Genomic DNA, 9215 nt, shown 5'->3' with positions numbered 1-9215 from the left:
CAGGAATTCAATAGTCACCAAATGAATGGATGAATGAATGAGGAAGAAGAGGACGTGGCTGTTGAGTAGGTGACCAGTAGTGTCTATCACCCCCAACAGCATACAACCCTAGTTCGATAAACATGATGCTGCTAAGTGGCTACTGATCACCAAATCTCTGACCTTAGTCTTTGTATCTTTTCTCCCAGGAAGTGAGCCATAACTGGAGGCTGCTCTTGCGCCAATGACCCTTCCCAATTCCTCCTGCGTCTTAGAAGACAACATGTGTGAGGGGAACAAGACCGCCCTGGCCAGGCCCCAACTGATGCCCCTGGTGGTGGTCCTGAGCACCGTCTCCTTGGTCACAGTGGGCCTCAACCTGCTGGTGCTGTATGCTGTACGGATCGAGCGGAAGCTACACACTGTGGGGAACCTGTACATCGTCAGCCTCTCGGTGGCAGACCTCATCGTGGGCGCTGTTGTCATGCCCATGAACATCCTCTACCTACTCAGGTCCAGGTGGTCCCTGGGCCGGCCGCTCTGCCTCTTTTGGCTTTCCATGGACTACGTGGCCAGCACAGCATCCATTTTCAGCGTCTTCATCTTATGCATTGATCGCTACCGCTCTGTCCAGCAGCCCCTCAGGTACCTGAAGTATCGTACCAAGACCCGAGCATCAGCCACCATCTTGGGTGCCTGGTTTCTCTCCTTTCTGTGGGTTATTCCCATTCTAGGCTGGCGTCGCTTCATGTCGAAAATCGCGGAGCGCCGGGAGGACAAATGCGAGACAGACTTCTACGATGTCACCTGGTTCAAAGTCATGACTGCCATCATCAACTTCTACCTGCCCACTGTGCTCATGCTCTGGTTCTATGTCAAGATCTACAAGGCCGTCCGGCGGCATTGTCAGCACCGGGAGCTCATCAATGGATCGCTCCCTTCCTTCTCAGAAATTAAGCTGAGGCCAGAGAATCCCAAGGTGGGTGCCAAGAAACCAGGGAAGGAATATCCCTGGGAGGTCCTGAAAAGGAAGCCGAAAGATGCTGGTGGTGGACCTGTCTTGAAGCCACCATCCCAAGACCCCAAAGAGATGAACTCTCCAGGTGCCTTCAGCCAGGAGGAGGATGAAGAAGTGGCCAAACTTCACTGCTTCCCACTTGACATCACGCAGATGCAGACTGTGGCAGAGGGGAATGGCAATGACTACGTGACTGTCAACCAGAGCCAGAGCCAGCTCAAGATGGATGAGCAGGGCCTGAACGTGCATAGGTGCAGCGAGACATCAGAGGATCAGGTGTTAGCTGATAGCCAGTCCTTCTCCCGGACAGACTCAGACACCACGCCAGAGCCAGCACCCAGCAAAGGCAAATTGAAAAGTGGTTCTAACGCAGGCCTGGATTACATCAAGTTCACTTGGAAGAGGCTGCGCTCACATTCAAGACAGTGTGTGTCTGGGCTGCACATAAACCGAGAACGGAAGGCTGCCAAGCAACTGGGTTTTATCATGGCAGCCTTTATCCTTTGCTGGATTCCTTACTTCATCTTCTTCATGGTCATTGCCTTCTGTGAGAACTGCTGCAATGAGCATGTGCACATGTTCACCATCTGGCTGGGCTATATCAACTCCACACTGAACCCCCTCATCTACCCCTTGTGCAATGAGAACTTCAAGAAGACATTCAAGAAAATTCTGCACATTCGCTCCTAAGGGAGGCTCTAAGGGGGTGCAACAAAGTGATGCTGATGATGTCCAACAAGCAAACGGAGGATGAGGCCTGTGTGTTGGCAGCACCTGGGCTTTCTGGAATCAAAGCCACAGTCTTGGGGCTGGGTAGTTTGCAAAGTTCTTTGGCACCACTGGAAGAACAGTAGATGCTGGTGGTCAGCAGAGAGATTGAACTTTGAAATAAAAAGCAGAATCTTTGCAAGAGAATCAGACTTGAGTGGAGCTCTCCTTCCCCTCAGGAGCTGTGAGAGCCTAAGACTCTCGTAATTCAAGCTTTCAGACTCAAATGAATTGGCAACAGAAGGGACATGTGGGTAGACTTCCACTGGAGAATTAAACAGAACTCTCCAGCCTTCCTGGAATGGAGCTATGTGACTGCCCGGAGACCTTACACATGCAGACAGTTTCTGTCCCCTTCCAGGGGTCACCTTGAGAGGCATGACTGCTATTCCACTGTGGCTGCCCCTTCTCAGAACATCTCTCTTCTAAGCCTCTTTTGCAGCTTTCTCCAGAACCAGTGTCTGACCCACTTTGGAAATGCTGCCTTATAATTTCCCACTCACGCATGTCTTAGAGCTGATAGCAAGTCACGCAGCTTGCACAGTTTTAACCTCACATTTCCTTTGGCTATTTAAAATACGGTGGCAAGAGGTGTTCTCAAAAGAAAGAGAAAAGAAATATTTTTTAAAGCTTGCATGCTAAAAACTAAAAGAGGGCCGGGCACAGTGGCTCACGCCTGTGATCCTAGCAGTTTGGGAGGACGAGGCAGGACTATCACTTGAGCCCAGAAGGTGGAGGCTGCGGCGAGCTATGATTGTGCCACTCTACTCCAGCCTGGGTGAGAGAGAGAGAGATCCTGTCTCAATAAACAAAAACAACAACAAAAAAAGGAAAGACAGAAAAACTAAAAGAAGGAATAGGGAAAAGAATGCCATATTTTTTAAGGGCTATATTAGCTTTATCCCATGTAAGCCCCACAACACCCCGCAACAGGAGGGTGGTGTTGCTAGCTCTAGTTTGCAGAGGAGCAAATTGAGGTGCAGCAAGGTGAAAGAGGTGCTCAAGGTCATGCAGCTAGTTATGTGAGAAAGTTAGGCTGAAAACCCTATGGAGTTCCAGCTCGCTGTAGCACATTTTCTCTGAATGTGCTAAAATGTACCCTGTTAAGTGTGCGAGACACACACATATATAATATTCCCAAGAGTGGTGGCAATTCTCAATATTACTCTGTTGAGTCGGGGAACAGCTGACATGGAATACCTCTGCATGGACAGAGGTAATGCTTTGAAAGGACAGTGTGTATTTTTATCTGTGAGTTTGGTTGTGTTTGTCAAAAAGTCATCATGTTCTTTTATGGTCACGCCTGTTAAGTAAAAACTAGCAAAGAAGGCATGGGAACATACAGTTTACTTGGGTGTTTATGTTGCAGTCTGGTTGTGATTGATATTTTAAAACTTGACGCTAAACCATAATATGTGCAGCAAGTTGGAGTCCCTGTACACGCCGGTATTTCATGTCTTGTGTTCTTTTTTGCATGATCTGTTAAAAGGAGATCTTTTTACTTACCTTAAAACATGATGTTTGAAACCGTACTGTTATGTGATTTATTTATTTCTACCTGTCTGAGTCTCTTGGATTGAGAAGATTTATTGAAATGTGCTATCAAATGTTACAAAATTTCATATAGAGTTTCTCTTTGGGTTCTGGTCACATTTGTAAATGTCTTTTTATAGAAAGCATCATTCTCATTCTGTTTTGCATTCCCAAAAGTTCTTCTGGCTCAAAACTAGAAGACTTTTAACCTGGTTTCAGAAGCCGCAGCTGATCTGTTTCCAGATCAGAAACTGTTGTCCAGACCTCCTCGAGAGGCCTGTGAGAGAGCTGCTCCCCAGGGTCTCTCGGGACCAAAGAACACTTAAAAAGACCACTCCATGCAGACAAATGGCTAAGTGCCCATTTATCTTGATGAACAATTGAGGCAACTAGTGGACAGAAGTGATTCTGAGCTCTGACTTTGGGTCAAAGAGACCTGGATTTGAGTCTGATAAGAACATGAAATGGCCAATAAATATAAATTGTCAGAGTCTAAGGAACAAGGTCCATGCATTATTGTGTACAGTGTCTATGGTGCTTTCATAGTGTCTTGTACCCAGAGGCCACTTATATGCATTTTTTAATAAATAAAAGTTTTATTGGAGAAAAATAGAACTACCACGTACACAGGGAAAAGAGCACAAAAATTCAACTGATACAGAACAACATCTGAAAGTCACAATTGTCCAATGTAGTTTGTAATTACTTCTCAATTTCTTAAACAGCTCCCCTCAACTTGTTTTTTAATAGTCTTGCTAGTTTTTCAGCTGAAACAGCATCAGGTTTTCAAAAAATTTAGAGCCTCAGGGAGGACACCCAGTTTTTAGAAACATGCTGAGCATATACATATGCCAGGCTTTGTGCTTTGCCTCCGTTATCTACGTTGTAACCTTTACAACAACCTCAGAAGGGAGATTTCCTTGTTTTTACAAATAGGAAAACTGAAGCACGGAGAGGTTGAGGAACTGCTCCAGATTCTGATTCTAGAATGTGCTTCCTTTCCACCGTATCAACCTGCTCTTCCTCTTCCTGTCTGAATGATTGATGTTAATTTTTGAATTTGTAAAAGGCAATGGACTATGGTGCAGAGATGAGTCAGCCCCAGCCCATCAGGAAAGTATCAGTGGCAGATGGCTTGCATAAAATCCAGATGAAGCCAGGCTTTCTGCCCTAAATACTAAAATAAATACCTCGTAGGAGAAGTCTACCATAACGACCTTGACTGTATGTAAGGACCTTGCAGACTCAGAAGCTCCTTTAGGAAGGAGTCTTTTTATGGGTTTAAGGCTGATTAACTTCTGGTCAATTCTTCGAATGACCAATTTGCCAAATTTTCCAATTTACTAATCCTTGGCTTCTTTGTAACTATTTACAAGGTTTACAACAATGCACAGTGGATGAGGTTTTTAAGAACTGTCTCCTATAGTTGTTGTGAAGTTATAGTAACTGATTTCCTCTTTCTTCACAGCAGCATCATGAAGAATGTTCAATTTGTCGTAGCCTCCAGCTCTCTGCTGCTGCAGGGAGAGTCAGAAGTCAGGGGCCTGGGAGGGCACTGGAGACACAAAGAGAGGAGAAATAGAGGTGAAGAGACAGAGGGTGGCAGAGGGGAAGAACAGGGGGCAGAAACGGGAGAGTAGGGAGAGAGAGAGGAGACAGAGTCCCAGAGAAGAGGGACTAAAGGGGAAGAGGTGAGGGCAGTGACAGGGAGAGGGAGGAGAGGGGTGTGCAGAAGAGGAGGATGCTGAACGGCAGAGATTGGGAGAGATGAAGGGGCAGAGAAATGGAGACATTGTGGGGGGACAAAGGGAGAAACTGAGGCAAGGGGAGACAGAAGAGAAGCAGAGAATGGGGGACAGAAAGAATAAACTGAGTGGCATGTATTAACATCTTCAAGAAAAATCTACATTCAGGAACATATTCTTCATTAATGTATTCCTAAATTAAATACATTCAAAGGCAGAATAAACCATCCTTAGCTTTTGATAAATAGAAAATTCCTTAAAATGCTTCTCTGAAAACAAAAATGGAAACCAGTCAACTACAGCATCACATAAATCTTTAAAAGCGTGTGAAGCCATTCCATTCGATACAAATTGCTGTAAACTTTATACGTTGGTAATGTTAGCAAAGTTTTCATTCAGAAAATCTGCGAGTCTGCAAATTGGCCATTTGATAAATTGGTCACTTGGCTACTTGGCTTGCAGAAAATTGTTCATTTCTCTTTGGAAGATGGGCACTGTGTGGACTTCCAGGAGGTAGATTTATTAATCTTAACTCAGGGTGAAAAAGATACAGGGTCTCTTGTGGCTGTTAGACACTCTAAGTGCTGTAAAGAAACAATACTGTTAAGAACTAATTTGCTGATGTCTGTCATTCCACAATTTCTTGGGCTTTCTAAGCCAAGTTTGGTGTGGCATATGGCTCTCCTAAAGCATGTACTCTCTTCAACTGAACTGCAAGGCAAGTGATGAAGGTGGATTGGCCTGAATCACTGTGGCCCTGAATAAGTGTCACAGGGCCTCATTGCCCTGCTACGTCTAAGAACGTTCTCTGGCTTTCTATAGCTCCTGGCCCTGCATCTTTTGTAATGCTTCATGGTCTTGGAGCCCCAGTGGTCTGCCTGCCCCATCCAAGGCAGCAGATGCTTTTCTGCTGTGAACTTCACCCTAACTCCCTGCTAACAAGGAGGCCTCATTTGTGGCCTGAGCAACCATCAGCTCTGGTCCCCACATCTATTTTGGATGCCCAGATCTCATCTGTTAATTTAACAAATACTTTTTAAGCACTTCTTTAGCCATTAGGAGACAACGCTTGGCCCAAGACAGCCAGACATGATTTCAACTCTGTGGAGTTACTTCAGGGTTACAAGTGATGGAAACTAACTTTGTGAATGGTTACCAGGGAGTCTTTGTCTTGTTTGTGCTACTATAACAGAATGCCACAGCCTGGGTAATTTATAATGAGCAAAAATGTATTGGCTCACAGTTCTGGAGGCTGGGAAGTCCAATATCAAGGTGCTGGCATATGCATCACAACATGGCAGAGGGTATCACATGGAGGAAGAGCAAAGACAGGGTGAGAGAGCAAGAGGAAGTGAACCCACCCCTGTGATAAAGAACCCATTTGTGATAACAACATTAGTGCATTTATGAGGGTGGATCCCCCATGACCTAACCACTTCTTAAAGATCCCACCTCCCAATGGCAATTAAATTTCAACATGAGTTTTGGATGGGGAAGACATTTAAACCACAGTGTGGGCCTGCTTTACGGAATCTAGTGATTCTTTGAATTACCTTGCTTTGGAAGAGCTTGAGCTAAGTCAGCCACAGGAACCTCAACAATAAGAATTTAAGGAAATTCCCTCTAGAATATTGTCATTGACCTATGTAAATATTCCTATTTCTACTCTCTATGAACGTTAGTTCATTTTTTTCCTTTTTTCTTTTTTTTTGAGACAGTCTTGCTCTGTTGCCCAGGCTACACTGATGTGGCGTCAGCCTAGCTCACAGTAACCTCAAACTCCTGGGCTAAAGCAAACCTTCTACCTCAGCCTCCCGAGTAGCTGGGACTACAGACGTGTGCCACCATGCCCGGCTAATTTTTTCTATTTTTAGTAGAGACGGGGTCTCACTCTTGCTCAGGCTGGTCTCCAACTCCTGAGCTCAAGCAGTGCTGAGCCCAGAGTTCTAGGATTACAGGCATGTGCCTGGCCTATGAACATCAGTTCAAAAGTCCAAAACTCACGGTAAAGAATCATCCTGTGTCCACTTTACTCCAATCAACTCTGGAAGGGTTGGGAGGCTGGAGCATCACAGGTGGTACAAACATGGCTAGAGGATCAACAGTTCCCAGAGAAGCAGGAATCACTGTGAACGGTGAAGAAACTCCAAGGGTGTTATTATAACATCTCAGAAGTCCAGCGGGAGAAGCAAGCTTATAAAGAACTAACTTCAACCCAGGCTCGTGTATGCTCAGTAAAGCCTAGAGGTGGGTGGTATCAGGCATGCCTTCATATGGGAGGTGACATACCTACTGTTTGTTTTTTAAGTGAAGTTTATCACACTCAACACATACCAAAAAATGCGTCCATTTTAAATGTGTGAGTTCGACAAATGTGTACACCTGTGTCATCCCTGCCTCACCAAGCTGCAGAACGTTTTCCATCAGTTCAGAAAGCTCCTCACGCCCCTTGGCAGACAATGCCCCCCTCTTTGTCCCAGGCAACCAGTGATCTGACTTCTATCACTATAGATTAGTTTTGCTGGTTTTAGAATTTTATATTAGTAGAATCATTTAATATGTACCTTCTTTTCCATCAACATTTTGTCTAAGATTCACTCATATTTCAACTGGGTTGTGAAGACTGAGAAAGGGTCACACAAGCAGAAGTGTGAGGGCATTGCAGGGATGGAGATATAAATAGCAGAGTGTGCTTAGAAAACCAGAATCAGTTTAGTGTGACCCAAGCATGCAGTCTGAGAGGGCAGTGGCAGGGGAGGAGTGGAAAGAACTGGCAATGCTGAATTTCACTGGAGCCCTGTGCTCTTGGAAAACAGTGATGGGTAAGAAATCCTTCTTAAACGTGTTGTGCTTCAGAAACTGTGTACTACAAAGAAACACCTATTTCCATGTAACGTAAGACTCAGGGATGCCTCTCTTGTCCACCTGTGGCAAGGCCCATCCCATTCTTTGCCTCATAAATGATTAGCTGAGCTACTTGTCTCCATTGACCAATTGAAAAAAATGCTTGTTAACAAAACTTTGGTGGAGCTTCTTTCCTTTCCCCAGGCTGACCCATCCTCAGCCTGAGCCAGCATACAACCCCTCCTGAGAACAGGGTGGCCTCCAGATGAAACATTCTTTGATCTACTATCCAATCAAGCCACTCTTTCATCCCACTTCCCTGTATCCAGTTCTTCCTAGCCTTGCTTCCTCTTCCCTATGAAGGAAAAAAAAAAAAAACAACTCTTTTTGCCTAAGCCTTGAGACACCTGCAGATTTTTTTGTCAGACTAGTCTCCCTATAGTCCCTTTTGTCAGACATAGTCCCTCTTCTCCTCCCTCTCCTGCTTCTTGCAGTAATCCTTTCTAATAAAGTATCCTTCCTGAGTCTGGTTTTGTTTTCTTATTTGACAGAATCAAACAGACTTTGATTATAATCCTGGTCCAAAAGCCCTTTAACTTTCAGCAAGCCACTTAACTTTTCCTAGTTTCCGTTCTTTCATTTGTAAACTGGGGATGGCTTTCAGGACCCTTGTGAGGATTAGAGATGTGAAACCCTGAAAATATGGTAGATAATAAATAGTAGTCATTGCTTGTGTTCTTATGAATCTATAAAGCTACATCACAGTCATTTTGTGAAAGCCTTACAGGACAGATTGAGAAATTTATCATATTCACTGCTGCATCTTCAACTCCCGCCCAGTGATTCGCACATGGCATATGCTCAACAAATAATTTAGAAGGAGTAACTTATCGCACTGACAGAGGGGGGCTATGAGAAAAATGGCTGGTTTCGAAAGGGCAGGTTGGTCCTTGTCGACTCTCACTGGCCGCTTCCTATTACAGTTCTCATCTTGTGTCTCTCCACACCCGTCTCCCCGATGGCTCCTGTACTGCCTTGGATGCCGCCTCTCCTGGAAGATGGCAATGATAATCGCTGCCATCCTCTGAAATCAAAAGAGAGAACGTGCAGTTCTGCTTAAAAAGCCTGTTTGAAATGCCCCCACCTCCTGATGCCCCGCCTTCCCCACGACTCAAGTTCCTCCCACTTAGCCCGGTGCTAGGGGCGCATTTTTCTGGGCTAGCCCCGGCTCTAATGCGCATGCGTGCCGCTCAGCCCTGGCGGGTGGGGGCGGGGCCACGTTGCGTCATCGGGGCGCGCACCGCAGACGGCGCTTTGGTTGCCGGAAG

General features: G+C 45.4%; 1 protein-coding gene across 1 annotated transcript; it reads left to right on the top strand.

Moving 5' to 3' along the window:
- The first annotated feature begins 223 nt into the window (after positions 1-223).
- On the top strand, positions 224-1687 carry HRH1 (histamine receptor H1). Its single transcript, XM_069484424.1, has one exon. The coding sequence runs from the start codon at positions 224-226 to the stop codon at positions 1685-1687; it is 1464 nt and encodes a 487-aa protein (XP_069340525.1).
- Positions 1688-9215: the final 7528 nt, after the last annotated feature.

This window comes from Eulemur rufifrons, chromosome 10, assembly GCF_041146395.1.
Source record: "Eulemur rufifrons isolate Redbay chromosome 10, OSU_ERuf_1, whole genome shotgun sequence".
NCBI lineage: Eukaryota > Metazoa > Chordata > Mammalia > Primates > Lemuridae > Eulemur > Eulemur rufifrons.
Note: the sequence above shows the minus strand (reverse complement) of the source record. Positions and strands in the feature narration are given on the sequence as shown.